This window comes from Buceros rhinoceros, unplaced genomic scaffold, assembly GCF_000710305.1.
Source record: "Buceros rhinoceros silvestris isolate BGI_N320 unplaced genomic scaffold, ASM71030v1 scaffold12184, whole genome shotgun sequence".
NCBI lineage: Eukaryota > Metazoa > Chordata > Aves > Bucerotiformes > Bucerotidae > Buceros > Buceros rhinoceros.
This window is the reverse complement of record NW_010407711.1, coordinates 34,158-49,828: the sequence shown is the minus strand read 5'-3', so window position 1 is coordinate 49,828 and position 15,671 is coordinate 34,158. Positions and strand designations below refer to the sequence as shown.

At 54.4% G+C, this 15,671-nt stretch overlaps 1 protein-coding gene across 1 annotated transcript; it reads right to left on the bottom strand.

Moving 5' to 3' along the window:
* Positions 1–7: 7 nt before the first annotated feature.
* DAG1 (dystroglycan 1 (dystrophin-associated glycoprotein 1)) lies at positions 8–15,439 on the bottom strand (the record flags this gene model as incomplete). Its single annotated transcript, XM_010134600.1, has 4 exons — positions 15,129–15,439; positions 1,729–2,471; positions 1,453–1,656; positions 8–1,211 (listed from the first exon to the last, which is right to left on the bottom strand). Coding segments are annotated over exons 1-4 (2,433 nt in total), but the record flags the coding sequence as incomplete, so codon positions are not given.
* Positions 15,440–15,671: the final 232 nt, after the last annotated feature.

Genomic DNA, 15,671 nt, shown 5'->3' with positions numbered 1-15,671 from the left:
GCGGAGGCTTGGAGTCGTCCAGCTCGTCGGCGAAGATGATGGGCACACCCTTCTTGATGAAGGTGGCCTGGTCTTCGATGGTCAGCTTGCCTTTCCTCTTCTTGCGGTAGCAGATCATGGCGATGATGCCGGCCACGAGGAGGATGGCGGCCACCACCACAGCAGGGATGACGGTGTGCAGATACACGTCATCCTCGCTGCTCTTCTCCGGGTCTTTGCCCGCCGCCACCGTGGGCGTTGCCTCTGAGATCACCCTTCCGTCCTTCGTCACGGGGATGAACTGGATGTGCCTGCAGCTGCCAGAGCCGACCACTGACACGTTCAGAGGCTTGAACTCAGGCTGCAAGATGTTGGAGAAAGCTGGGCTTGGCCCTCCAGAGTCATCCGCAATTTTTCTGCTCAAAGTCCGGATCTGCTCCCTGGGGCAGGGCTCCAAGGGCAGCGTGTTGTTTGTCCACTCCACCACGATGGAGCCTTTGGCGATGTCCTGCACCGTGATGGTGCTGCTGTTCCTGTCGCCGAAGGCCAGGGCCAGCTTCTTCACCAGCATGATCTTCTTATTGATGTCATTCACCACCGCGTTGTGGTCCCCTTCCAGCCTGGCCTTGAACTTGACCGGAGACTTGTCCCCGTGTGGGCGTTTGTGGACGTGGATTTCGAAAGCATCCACAGCGAAGAGCCCGCCTTTGTCGGTTGCGTACATGAAGTACTCGTGCTTCCCGATGTGGCTGTGGTCCGGCATGCCGTACATGAGCTGGCTGGTGCTGTTGAACTGCACCCACGAATTCTCCTCTATCATCTGCTGCTCCTTCAGCTTCAGGGTCAGCTGCAGCTTGTCAGTGGTGGTATCCTCCTTGTCGTAGAAGGTGTCTGACGGTATTTTAACCTCAAAGTAGGTGCCCTCCCACGCGTCGACCCTGTCGATGTGGTTCGTCAGCTTGGGGGGCTCGTTTGGCTCCCAGGGCCGGGGGACCCCGCTAGCTGTGGTGCGTACGCGGCCTGGCGGGGAGGCTGTGGTCAGCTTGGAGATGGGGGACCTGGTCGTGCTGGGAGGCTTCGTCGGACGGGGCGTTTTGGGTCTTCGAGTAGGCCGTCGCGTTGTGGCCGTGGAGGAATCCGTTGTGGACGGCGTGGCTGGCTTCAGAGTGGAGACTCTGGGTTTCTTAGTAGTAGTTGTGGGCGGTGTGATCACTGCGGTGGGCTCTACGTACCCGGGCATCGTGGGGCGAATTGGTACCAAGGCCGTGCCGGTGCCTTCAGTGACCCTGGTTGGCTGGATGGGTCCCAGCGTGGGCGTCTGGACAATGGGGCCCCTTGTTCTGATGGTGACCGTAGGCTTCCGTGGCAGCGGTATGGGCGGTGGGCTCTACGTACCCGGGCATCGTGGGGCGAATTGGTACCAAGGCCGTGCCGGTGCCTTCAGTGACCCTGGTTGGCTGGATGGTGGGCTCTACGTACCCGGGCATCGTGGGGCGAATTGGTACCAAGGCCGTGCCGGTGCCTTCAGTGACCCTGGTTGGCTGGATGGGTCCCAGCGTGGGCGTCTGGACAATGGGGCCCCTTGTTCTGATGGTGACCGTAGGCTTCCGTGGCAGCGGTATGGGCTCCCGGACAGGAGGTGCCGTTGTCTCCGTGGGAGGCCCGATGGCAGGCGATGTCGGGGGCAGCGGTATGGGCTCCCGGACAGGAGGTGCCGTTGTCTCCGTGGGAGGCCCGATGGCAGGCTATGTCGGGGTGGGGACAATCCTGGTCGGCGGCTCTTGTGCGGCAGTGGTGGGCGGCCCGATGGCAGTCAAAGGCGTAGGGGTGGCGTTGATCTGCCGCCGCATCCTCCTCGGGAGGTGAGGTTTCTTGTTAGCAATGTGCCAGCCAACGACAGGGTAGCCAAGGCGGGCAGACATGGTTCCTTCCTTAGCTGGAGCCTCCACCTTGCTGATGTTGGGGACACTGTTTTGGCTCAGAGAACATCCCAGTTTCCATGAGAGTAAGGCCCCATTTTCCACCACCTTCTTTGCATTTCCCGGTCCAGCCATGAAGGCTGACATGTCAAAGAGTCTGTTATTTACAACAGGAACCAACCTCATGTGATGAAGTTCCACCTCTGAGAAGCTTCTCATTCTGTTCAAGAGTTCAATCCTCTGCTTTGGTGTCATTTTTGTTAAGTCAGCATCCAAAATGACAGTCAGGATAGTGACCGGCGCTTCCGAGCCGCACACGAATGGCGCTGCATCACCTGTGTCTTGGACGGCCACTCGCACTGACTGAGGCTCGTTGTGGTCGTCTTGGTGGACCTCAACGGAGAAAACGTTTGCAGTCTGCGGCACGTAGCTCCCGTTTGGGAAGGGCTGCAGTGTGGTCACCGAGATGTAGTGGACGCCCTTGTCGGTGTCAAGGGGCAGCCCTTCCAGGGAGCTGCTCTCTGCGTTCCAGTGTAACCAAGAAGGCAACGAGTCCTTCCCAGCTTCGGCGAGCTACCAAACAAGAGAAAGAGAAAAGTGGTTTTAGAAGTACAGCATCAGGACAGGATGAATAAAGAAAAAACTCTGAAGTGTAACAACTGGGGAAGGGACATGCTGGTCAGAGCAGGGCAGCCTGTGTCTCCTCCTCCACGTGGAGGCAAGGACAAGCTCTGCAGGTTGCACTGATCCCAAAGGGCTTAAGGAGCCACAAGAGGTCATAAAGTCCTGCAAAGGTCCTTCACCTGCTGGCACCAGCTCTCTCGCACTTGCTGTGCAACTACTAAGCACAAAGTGGTTCCTCTTCTCCGAGGGCAGTCACAGGGACACATACGGAGCTGAGGGTGAAGCTCTGTCACACAGCAGAGCGGATCCAACAGCTGCCCGCTCCCTACTCCTTCCTTTCCCATCCCTGCCCTCTGCTCCTTTCCTCACCTGGTCACACCCTGCAAGCCCACAGCTCCAGCCAACACATGCTTTCTCCATTAACTTTCAGCTTCATCCCGCTGCCCCCAGCAGCCAGGCTGAGCGGGAGGGACCAGACACTGGCAAACCATGGCTCTGAGTCCCCTGCCTGGTTTAAGCGCACCAGCTCTCAACGAGCACCAGCAAATCCCAAAAGCTACGTAAGCACTTAGAACACGGCGTGTCCTACTGCGCTGCCAGAGGAACAGCGAGCGGGGATGAAGGAGGGGAGCAAACCCGATGGCTGGTCATCCCGGCGCTGCCTGGCCAGCACAGACAGGCAGGGACGTGGTGCACGGGCTTGGGCAGTGCTAGACATCACACAGCAGAGTCTGCCAGCCTGGCTTTGTACTCAGCATTAGCTTAAAATGAAGGATTTTGCTTTCATATGACTTGCTTTTGCAGATGACAGACCACAGGCGGCACTGGCCCAGACCGCAGGCACCGCTGGACTACAACACACTATTGACGAGGTCTTGTAGTTCAAAAGCAACACTTTTTTTTTTTTTCATGATTTGTGGCACAGATCAGTGAAGCCCAGTCTGAGAGCACAAGCCTCCCCTTCAAACCATGCAGCCCAGCATGATTTCCCTCCAGGAGGTAAGCTCACCGCCTCCCCCTCTTCCCAGTTCATCCCTTTGTGCCTTTCTGAGCCCACCCTCGGGTCTCCTTCCCAGCCAGCCCAGGTCCAGATCCTGCAGATCTCCTGGACACCTTGCTTGTGCTGGGAAGACCCCAGTTCTCTCTGAAATGTCACCAGTACGGCTGACACCCTGTGCAGGGGAAAGCCACACACATCAGAGCCCAGGGGACTTCTGCCTCCTGCCCTGGGCTGTTGCTGAGGGTGGATGCAACCCTCAAACTCCCATTCCCAGCAGCTGACGTCTGTCTGTCTGTCTGTGTTACAGCCGCTCGCTGGTCACAAGGCATGGCAGAGCCACTCAGGCTGCACAGTGGAACGGGTGACACTGCCAGCTCAGTGGGGTGTGACATTTCCCCAGGCTGGAGGTACCCCAGGGTGAGTAACTTGAGCTTTGCCACCTCCTGGGCTGGGAGGCATTTGGAAAGGGCCCTCACTGGGCTTTCCAGAACTTGCCAAGAGGTATCTGCCCCACCCCACCCCATCCCCCTCAAAAGTTAATGGAAAGCTTTGGGGCTCACAAAGACACATTTAGAAGCGTGGTTGAGGCTCTGGGCTTGCTGCAGACCAATGCAGAGCTCCAGCTCTCCTCCTGAAAGGGTGCTTTGGTTACTCTGCAATTCTGAAGAGCTCATACATATTCCACAGTTTATCCAAACGCAAGGCTGGGTGAGGAGCTCTGCAGGGAAACCTGCCCGGCAGCAGTGGCCCCGCGTTCGGCAGTGGGTGCAGAGATGGGACTGGGCTCGCTAGCCCTGCCCAGCTGCAGGCGCTGCTGGGGAAAGCCCCTGGGATGGACCCAGAGTGATGCCCAGTGCTGCAGGGCTGGGCAGAGGCCTGGGCACCTCTCCCAGCCGCGGCTGCAGGCAGGATTTGGGCAGCACACGGACGGGCAGCGGGGCTTACAGACTCTCCACCGCTGCTGCAGGTGTCGGCACACTGAAGGGTCTCTGGCTGCGCCTCTCTGCAAGGGTAACATAGGACCCCAAAGTCCTTTGGCAAGAGCAGCTTTTGCCTTGCATACTCTCCACCGCTGCTGCAGGTGGCGGCACGCTGAAGGGTCTCTGGCTGCGCCGCTCTGCAAGGGTAACATAGGACCCCAAAGTCCTTTGGCAAGAGCAGCTTTTGCGCAAGACTCGGAGAGGGTTTCGGCCACGACCACACAGACACCACCTTCATTCCTCTCCTCTGCAGAGGACCAGCCCTGCTTTTGGCCAGCCTGGACAAGCTGGAGAGCAGATCATGAGACACACGCTGGGTACAGCTCACAGCGCAGAGTTTAAAGCTGTTAGCACAGCTTTGAGTTAATTCCTCAGCAGCAGCATCCGAGAGCAGCCCTGCATACGCCCCGACGTACCCTAACCAAACTGAGGCACCAAGACACAAACACTCGTCCACTTGGCCTTGCTGTTTACCCACGTCTGGCAGAAAACAGTGGATTTTGGCAGGGCTGCAGCGTGCGCTTGCCCCCTGCACCGCTGGAGGAACAGGAGCAGCTTTTACCACCCCCCACCCAGAGGAAAAGCAGCCCGTCACTGGAGACGGACCCAGGGAGCTGAGCCTCCCTCCTGCAGGAACAAAGGACCAAATTGTCCTTCCTGGGCATCTCTCCTGCCAGCAGAGAACAAAGGCCAGGTCTGCTCCTGCATGGACAGAAGAAGAGCTGACCTGCGCTTGTGCGCCCTTAAAAAAGCGTAATTTCATCGCACCCTCTAGAAACTGAGGTGCCAGGACAGTGCCCGGCACAACCCAGCACTCCCGTTAGCGGGAGCTGGATGGTGCCATTCTATCCCCGTGTGCCAAAATCAGCCGCTGAGCTGCCCACCGAGGAGCAGGAAGGGCAGGGCTGGGAGCACCTGAGGAACAGGAACGCAAGGAGCTAGGATGAAGCTGCGGCACTACTGAGGTTTAATTTAATAGTTTACTGCGGTGTAATTTCAGGCTACGCTTGGAACAAATCTTCCCCTTCCGTGCACTCTGCAGAAGTCCCTAATTAAGCATCGCATCCTCCGTGCAGAGCTCTCCTGAGAGCCGGGGAGCTTGGCTGCTCCCTCCTGCCCCGGCACAGCGAGCACCACCTTTAATCTCACGTCGCAAGGTGATTCTCTCTTCACGTGTGCTCCTCTGCTCGATGGCCAAATTCACTTAGAAAAGGTGGCAAAAAGGGCAGTGAGGAGGCACAGGCTAGTCTTGGCATTTCTGCTCAGAAAACCATTTTCAACCTCCAGTTTACATGCGAGCGCCAAAAAATGGAACTGCAGTGAGACAGATTCACACCAAAAACTAGGCTCTCCTGGAGGACAAAACCAGGCCAGGAAATCACCTACCAGGACAACTTGTTCTAGCAGGGATGTGGCAGCTGCAAAACATTTATAAACCCACTTAAACTTCATTTAAAAAGAGCTGAGCTGTTTCAGCTGTATTCAGTGCCTGAGGAGATGTGGGTCATTCCTACGGGTTCTGCAAGAGGTGATTAAGAAAATCAAATTTATGTGTATTATGCCTGAAACCCACGAAGGTGCCTGTGCCTCCCCTGGGAAACCTTTGGGAAGGCAACAAGGCACAAGCGCTCGATGGCGCTTTAAACACAGCTACTGCCCTGGCAGCACACCTCATCCACGCTGCTGTGACAGAGGACGTGCCCTGCAAGATTAGAGTGGATAATCAAAGCAGTTATCGGGCTGAATAAAACCACTTGTTCCTAAAGGAGTGCGGAGCTCTCGGCACAGGGCTGTCCTGGTCACGGTCGCTGTTCAGAGAGCCCTGGACTCTGTTCTAGCAACGTTTTCTCCAAACATTGCTTCAAAGGGTATTTGTTAAGGCTACACATAGTTAATGATTTGGGATCTCTAGTTCTGGTGTAAAGTCTCCCAGTTTTCCGTGTACGCAATAAATATCAGCCTTAAGCCCAGCCATTTCCCTCAAGGGTCTGGTTTCAAAATAACTCTTCCATTGCTCAAGAAAAAAAGGCTGTCTTTGTTTTCCCATTATTTGAGATAATTGTAAATGAATGCTTATCGGCTAAAGATTACACAAGCCTGGCAGTGCACTGCAGACCGTTAAAAAATTAGCCATGTTTGCCATTTTAAATACGTACGGGGGTCTGGCTGGGTTTGAAGACCTTGCTCACAGCGTCCTTTCAGATATACGTGGCCTGTTATTTTTAGGCCAGCCAAGAGCAGTCAGCTCATGAAAGACGATAGCTTGGCTGGAGTTGTTTTTTTAAACTCGGATCTTAAAGCCCTGTAGCCAACAAGACAGAGATAAGCAAAGGAGCAGTGAGCAAAACCGCTGCCTCCAAGGGAACTCAGGCAACACCCGCACTCTTGCCTACAAGAGTGCCCTCTAATCCTCCAAGTGTTCAGCCATCCTCCTCCCCATGACTCCTCCAAAAAGGAGGCAGCGAGTCCTTTGCCAGGAGACAGGTATGGTAGGATCCTGCCATGGACCTCCTTTGGCACAGAACTGTGAAATCCTCCTGGCCCTGGAGTATCCGACAGGACCTCCACAGCCTGTGCTGCCAGACCTTCCCATGGGCACAGCACCCAGGGACTCTGCCCCTTCTCGTGCCCTTTCAAATCACTCCTATAAAAAATCCCTGCCTGCTTTTGGGCAGGGGTGCGCGCAGTTCCTGCTGCAGCTCTGCCCGATCTCCCTCTGCCCCTTCCCCTCCCTGCGACCAGCTGTTGCTGAGACAGACCCCGTGCCAAGGATTTCATCTGGAGTACAATTACCGATGACAATTCAGGCTGTGACAGGCTCCCCTTTGCGGCGTCTCCTTCAGCTCCGCCCTAACACACGTGGCCAGTACCGAGAAGCTCACGGAGCCCTCTCTCCATGTGAGCAGAAGGCAGGCTGACCCGTGCCCGAGCCGCCGGACCTGACCCGGTTACACCCACCCTGCACCTCAGGCTCCTGCAGTGGGCAGGGGAAAGAACACGGAAATACAAACGCAATTCAAATGCAAATATAACTGCAGAGAAAGGGTCCAGCCTGAGCTGTTTGCCTAAGCCCCAGCTTCATCTTAACCCCCAGCTAATGGCGCAGCACCGGGCAGTTTTGCTAGCAGGGGTAACAGGCGGTCTCAGCCCCAAACCAGACACAGGGGCACGCAGATTTCAGGCTGCCTTGTCCCGCAAGGGACACCAAACAAGCGGTGGTGGAGACACGGGTTTCAGATCCGTGCCAGCACTGCTGGAACAGCAGGCACTGTGGTGATTTGTGGTGCTGGCACAGCCGACCTGAAGCCAGGAGAAGCGATGAGAACATGGGGCCTGCAGGCTCCAAGTCGAGGATGGAGCCCTCGTTTGGGAGGCAGGCTCTGCCCGTGGGTCCATCGGGTCTGTTCCTCTTCCTCACCAACACAATGATGGAGTCAGTGCCTGCAGGCGTAGGGTGTGCATGTAGCCCAGCTGTCCAGGTACCACTGCCCTAGGTGGGTCCTGCTGACTCTGCAGGGGTCAGGGTACACGAAGGAGCTGGACAACCCTCAGACCATGTCAGCTGTGAGTCTTTGACCCAAGGAACAGCCCTGACAGGGAGACTTGCCTGTGTGCATCCAGATGATGACACAAGGAACCTCCAGTCTTACACTCCCCCTCCTTTCCTCAAATACTTCAGAACTGCAAACTAGGACATCAGACAGGTCTTACTTAGAAACACGAGGCCCAGAAAAGAGTGGTGAGAGGAGGATGGGCACGTCCGGGAGCCTTCTGCTCGCTGGGCACCGCGATGGTGCCACCTCACAGTGCTGTGCTACGGGAAAGCTCAGTCTGAAGAATGGGAAGTTGCATTTACTTGGCACAGCGAGCAGGGAGAAATTGCAGTACAGTGCTTCCCCGCAGAAGGGACTGCGATACCTCCCAGAGCTTTTAGGTATCCTCAGCAGACAGCGCTCTTCTGAGCTGCTGCATGCCTTGGATGAAAGGTGCAGGAACTCAGCGACAAAAACAAGCTGCTCCAGGACATTTCACACAGTCTAAAAAGTCTAAAAACAGCCCAGAGACTTCACTGGCTCTCAGAAGTACGTTAGCCTCGGTGACCCAGGCCATCATTACCAGCAGGAGCTCACCACCTCTGCTCAGGGACTGTGAGCCATACGGGAACAGCCAGTCATTGGCACTTCCTTTGTGCACAGGGCAGGTCAGGACGGTTAAACCAACCCTGCATTTCGGCTGGCCCCAGCGAAAGCCCTACAAAGCTCTTCCTGCGTGTCTCCACGCACCAAAGCTGCTGCTTTACAAAAACCAAACCTTTCAGCTCAGAAAGCTTAGTAAGGGGCAGCAAGGCTGCAGAGGCTGCATCAGGTCCCGGCCCTCAACTTTAAAGTTCAAACTTGTCCCTGAAGGACTAGGCAGCGAAGCTACCTGGAGTAGCTGCTCTACTTTTACGTGCTCATGAAAACCTCAACGAGCAGGTTACGTGTCTGCTGCTAATCTGCATTTTCCAGCCATCGAGCAGGGCCAGCGCCGGGCTGCGCCGTGCGGACGCAGCCTGCCTGCCTGCCCAAAGAGCAGTGCTTTGTCTCGCCAGCTTCTTTAGGAGAGCAAAATGGCTTCGCAGCAGCGCGGGCTGAGCGGCTAACGCCCAGCTCATGCCATCCTCGCATACCCCTACCGTGACGGCTTCTTTTCCAGATGCGCCTCTGTGTTTGCTATAAGGGCACCATTCAGCGTCCCACTCTGCCTGGGCAAGGGAACACAACAGCTGTTTCACTGGGAGGTCACTACAAAACATTGAGTGTCCCAAGAAATCCTCCTTTCATCGGTCCATGAAAGCAGCTTGGAAGGATTTGTTTAGCCTTATTGTTGGAGCGGGAAGGCACAGCCCGCCCGCACCAGGGCTGGGGTCAGCACGGGCTGCCCACACCCCACTTTCTCCCTTGTTTGGGGGGCTCGCGCGGGGCAGGAAAAGCCTCAAACGGCTTCGGAAAAAAAGTTCAGTTGGGCTCCTCTGTCAGCGCAACTTTTTATAAGCGAAAGGCCAAAGGGAAGCAAAAATACCACACAGCAGGGATGCCAAGTGCTGGGGGTTTAGCGCTGCCGCCACACAGCTAACCAGCCCTGACAATTTATTCCTGCCATCAGCAGATTGCTGGAAAGCTGGCATTCGAGCGAATGGCAAGGAAAGGCAACCTCAGGTCGGCTCCTTTGCAGGATTCTCCTACCGTGGCATTCCTCAGTCTCCCCAAATGCTCCAAGCAACAACCCGTAAGAGCAGGACAAAACAAGGAACTTCCCAGCCCGTCTGAAAAGCCGGTTTATAATTAGATTGAGTCACATTTTCCACTCCTCCAAATTCAGAGCTTGTTACTAAGCACGCACTGAAAATGCCAAACTCCCTGATTTGGTCTTGCTGCAGGAAAAAGATAAGCAGCCCCCTCGTCCCCCCAGCAGAAAGCTTATCAGCTCATCTTATCGCTCAGATCGCAGCGTGGCAGCTATGCAAAGCCCTGCCCAAGAAGTCCGTTGCCTGGCCCTGTTCCAGGCGCTGCCATTTATCCCCCACACTCCCCTGTAAATAGTGGCTGTGGCTACACCTTCTGGTTTGCCTGACAAAACTGGGGTCCCCCAGCTCACATGCTCACAGAGAGCCTTTTAAAATACCCAGCCTGATGGTACAGCCCCTCAGGGGTGCTCTCTGCACATCTCCCTCCTCTGAGAAATGCCACTTTAATAACACTCAAGTTCGGTTAAAACTGTTTGAAATAAGGATCACTGCAAGAAGAAAAAAAAAAATTTAAAAATCAGTATTTTGAGTTTTTCTTCCCTGAAACAGCGTGTCCTGGCACTGCAGGCTGGTTGCTGACATCGAGCCGTTTGCTTCAGGGTCAGAGCAGGGCTGAGGCATGCGGCACAGCCCTGGCAGCAGGCACTCGAAGTCAGGACTCCTGCAAGTCAGGACCTTTTATAGAGAGATCCTGTCTATAAAACAAGGTCCCTGAAGCCTGATGTGAGTAAAACTGTTCAATAAAAGCCATTTCAACAGGCAGCAAACAGGACCACCATTGGAATATCAGGCTCCACTGGAAAATCAGGCTCCTGCTTGGAACGCAAGACTGCTTTTTGCCCAGATTACTACCCTGTGCTCCGACAACCCTACAGACCCGCTGCACTGCGGAAATCAGCTGCGTGAGTGAGCTCAGTTCTAATCGCTGTGCCACCAGCTATGTTTGCACACAGCGACAGCTTCCTCGGGCCCCCGCTATGCGTTTTATCTGTCTTCCCAACAAAGCCCTGGTGGGACCGTGCACTTCAAACCCAAAAAGAATCAGGAGCCAAGACACAGCCAAGACCAGGGAGGCTTAGCTGTGCTCGCCCAAGAGCCTCTCCTCAGCATCAGCTAACGAACCTGTGACAGATCTGCTCCCTGGGAGCCATCCTATACCTTGCACTGCCAGGACGGAGGCAGGTCAGCAGCTTTCCATCAGCTCCCAGGAAAACACAGCACATCACCTGCTCACGTAGGGAGGTGCCTGGGGAAGTAGCATTCACCAGGAGTTCCTCTCCTTCCAGCAGATTTTACAGATTTGCCTTTACACAAAAGCCATTAAATTGCACGTCTGTGTACGGTGGGCAAATGCACTTCGGGCATCTGACAGTGCAAGGGCTCAAATACCTTGTGGGTAGACTCATTAACTAGAGGGGCCTGGATTTCCCTCACCCTCACCCCAAGTGAGGGAAGCAGGTATTGCCCCACCAATGCCACTTGGACCCAAGTGCAGTGCTGGGTGTTTGTGGAGAGGTGTCTGTAGCCCACGTGTCTCCTGTTCACCACATCCAACCTAGAGGAACATCATCGCAGCCCCTAGCCCGCAGCTCACCACCAGAAAGCCCTTCTCATGGACTTGGAGACACTAGATACCTTCTAGCTCAAGTTAGCTCAACGTCCTGCACGCACAATGGAGGTCATTGCCACGTGAACACCCTCCTTTGTGTGGAGGTTCTTTCACAGGCCAAGGCCAGGGTCAGCTTTCCCAATTGGTGGCAAACTGGTGGGATGAGTGGAGAGCCATGCTTGCTGCACAGCCACCATCCCAAACACAGAGAGGTGCTATTAGTGTTAGTGCCACTGTCCTCGCCTCATCTGTGTCGTCACCTGGACAGCAAAGCAAGGCTTAGGTTTTCAAACAAGAAAAACAGGACAACCTTAGAGATGGGACTAGCAGACCTCATGAAGACCAAGCCCAGCACTGCAAAAGCCTTGCCTAACGTCCTCTTCTGGGACTGGAAGCAGAAAAAATGACAGACATTTCAACTGACGGCAAGATGTCTGAGCCAAAGGCAGACATGGAAAAGCAAGTAAGTGTAGGATACAGCAAACAAGGTTATTTATAGATGAGAAAAGGAAGTTTTGATGCCTTTATACGAGGTGCTGGTAAAGTTTCATCTGGAGTATTTTGTATAGCTGTGGTCAGGCAAGCATAAGAAAAATAATTTCAAGCTGGAAGAGGTGCAGAAGACAGCTGCAAAGATGAGGAGAAGAGGAAAAGAAAGCTTATTTTATGAAAAAGACTGAAGAGGCTGGCTTGCTTAACCTAATAAAATCACAACAGAGGAATATGCCTGTCACTTATAAATACATAAAGGAAGTAAATATTATGAAGGTAGAATTGATTCAAGCTAAAGGGCAGCACATAGAAATATTTCTAGCCATCTCTAAATTTAGGCTGGAAGCTGCATTTTTAATCAGAGCAGCCAAAGTCTGGAGCAGCTTCAAATGGAAGTAGCAGGAACAGGAAATCCACGGGGTCTTTGGCCCAAGGGTGATCCGTTCTTCAACAGCAGGACACAGCTGGGAGGTGACAGGTCAGACTCCACAGAGTCCTTGGTGGAAATGGGGCGAGGAGATCATCAGAATGACAACGGATCGTGGTGAGGCTACCAGCACCAACCAGCCCACGGCCACCCTGCTCCTGGCCAGCGTCTGCCAGGAGCTGGTGGGAACCTGCACACCCTTGTGCTACCTTGTTGTATGATATGTGGAGATGGGAAGTTTTAGCCCGGCTCCAGTAAAAATGCCAGGGCTTTGGTTTCAAATGCCACCAAAGTCAACAGCTGAAATACCTGCCAGCTGCAGCCGCCCTTCAGAGGACACGTTAATGCCTACCCGAGGCACCCGCTCAGCTAGACATGGCACAGGGCAACGGGGTTTCCAACCATCAGCCATGAGTTACAACGGCTACAAAGCCTTGCTGGCAGCTGGCTCCGAGCAGCATGGAAACGAGACGAAGTCATGAGGTAGGGGTTTTTTATCCCTTTTCTGTGTGTCCACCTTTGCAGCCTGAGAATAAACTCGCTTTTGTACTTAACCCTGAAATCTCACCTGTTCTGAAGCAGCTTGGGGGCAGCAGGGCAACCCTGGCAACTGCACACACCTGATGACGCCCGCAGCCTGCGTCTCTGGGCAGGAGAGTGTGCCTGCCAGGCACTCCTCCGCCCCGCTGCAGATGCCTGGCGTTGTTTCCATCCCACAACCAAGTTTGCAGAGAAAAGTATTTTGTCTACAGCTGGCTGGAATCTGCTACCAAGCAGGGAGAGGATCTGAGAAGCAGCTTCAAGGCGATCCCCACCACAATACAAACGGAGCCTAGAAATAATCAGCGGGAATTATCTAGAAATGAAGCAATCACACCTTCTTCAGGCTCCAGATGGGAAGCTCCTGGGGGTTTGAGGACAGCAACTGTCAGCACTTTTTTTTAAAAATGAAATTATAGCCCATTTCTTCAAAATTTAAGGGGATTAGGCTCAGGCAACCACATCTCATTGTAAAGTGAGCCACTGCTTCATCTCAAAGGGCACAGCCCTTCTTCCTCCTTACCAGGGTTTAAGTGCGCCAGTTCGCACAATCCAGAAGTACAAGGCTTTTACTGCTCCATCCGAGAAATGCGGGGCAGCCTGAGAAACAGACCACAGCAACTTGCCCCAAAGCGTTCTGGTAAAACAAAAATGCACTGCAGCACCCAGAACTGCCTACGCAGTTCTCGCTAGCCAGGAGTCAAATCCCCGTAGCGAAGGTTGGCTGTGCTTGGCAGCCAAAGAGAGAGACCTTCCCAACACACCGGCTAAGCGAGGCTGCTGACGGGGCCCTAGCGCCTGCCGCACTTTTAAAATCGATTTCAAGGTGGACAGATGCAACACGCACTCAGGAGAGCCCACGGACGAGCGTGAAAATCGCTCCCAGCGTTTGCTGGACGACACACAACCAGCAGCTGCTGGATCCCCCTCCAGCCCAGCCCATTTGAAGCTCTTCTACAAACACTGAAAATTACTCTTGCCATCTAAGCAGCTATTATACACCAGAACAGGCCACTCTGATGCAAAATCCCAAACCAAGCTTATCACAAGCTCTTGGGCTCACTGCACCCCTCTGGACTCTGCACTGCTGCTGTTCGGGTGCCCTGTGCTCAGAGAACAGGCTGTGGTGAATGCCGGGCAGGCACCACCGTCTTCCGGCCGGGTCATGGCCGCAGTCAATTAAATGTTCCAAAGCCTTTGCTTTGGAACCAGCCGTCCCCTTCTCTGACTCCTCAAGCCAGGGGCTCACCCACCGCCTTCCTCCTCCCCGTCTGACCGTCTGTTGGTAACAGATGCACTCTTCAGATTTTCTGCCCACCACTGGCACATCGCCGTCCTGGCACCCTCGCTGGAGCCAGCGAGATCACGTATCGGGATGGAGATAACTGCGTGACAGTACGCAGAGCTAAACCAAACCCGCCTTCAAGGAGAAGCTGAGATGTCAGACTTTCTCCTGACTTGCTCTCCATCTCCCTCTGATCTTCCAAGACACACCAGAAGGCAGACTTTTTATAATGTTTTCTAAAAATGGATTTAAAAAAACCCTATTTTTCAGTTTTGCTCTCTGAAAAAAATACCAAGTATGGAAGAAAATTCAGTTTTCTTTTAAAAACAGCATTTTCTGAACTCTCTATGATCCCAGCAAGCAGATGCTAAGATGGCAACTTCTCAGCACCTTCTCAGGAAAGGACTAAGGATGAGCAGGCGTGGGTTTGGCAGCATGCCTACCCTCCTCCGGGCTATTCTGACGCTTCCTTGCCCTCAGGACCAATTCCACAACTCAGTTTTGAGGTGTCTGCAGTGCCAGATAAAGGCTCCCATCTTTTCCATGAGGGCTTCAGGACCACGAGGTCGGGAGAGACTGTGCCAAAGGCAGCTCGGAGCCCGGCGGGCAGAACAAGGTCTGTTTGTCTGGCAGTGTTTGTCACCACAGGGCAGCAAACTCCCCAAGCCTCCGAGCAGCACTCCTGGGGAATCTGTGGCTCCCCAGCTCCCAAGGCACCGACTCCTTATGAGCGTGCCCATCATTCCAGGGGCAGAGTACCTCACATTTAAATGCAGACCACATGCCCAACCAGTCAGTCATCCCTGAGAAGTCTCCTCTTGTCATTATAGAGCAAAGGAATTTTGCAGAGAGGTGAGGATTTTTTAAAAATCCTTCTCCCATAGCCCTGCAAAACCTTAAGGCTGCTTCACAGCAACCCTCACGACCCAGCTCAGCTCCTGCACAAACATAACTGAAAACAAGCCTCAGGGAACGGCATTTCTCACCTGGACAATTTCTCCGTTTGAAGCGATTAAATCCGTGGGGATGGCGACCCTGAAGAAGCGTCCCACCACCGCGGAGCTGTCTGGGATGCCCACCACAGCCGGCACAGTCTCCCGCAGGTCCGAGAGCACCGAGTGCATGGAGGCCTCCAGCTGGTTGTCCCAGTCCCGAACCACTTCTGCTGGCTCACTGGGCCAGTGGCAGTGAGCAGAGGCTGCCAGCAGCAGTACGGGGAGCCAAGTCCTCCCCAGGAACGGGGGCTGCAGTAGGCATCCAACAGTCATTCTTCCTGCAGCCTCGGCGACGGTGCTCCAGCCGGAAAGGGACCACAGGGAGCGGGCAGGCACTGAGGCACAGGCAGGGGATCCACCAGCCCTTCACAGCAGCCTCATCCTATGAGTCCTGGGAACCTGGTTAAACACAGGAAACCCAATCAGCACATTAATTATGACAGCCATGCCAGCCAGCTGACACACACGGAGCTCCCTGCAATAGCCACAGGTAACTGCCACGTTACCCTCTTTCGTTTCAGCTTTTTAATTTAA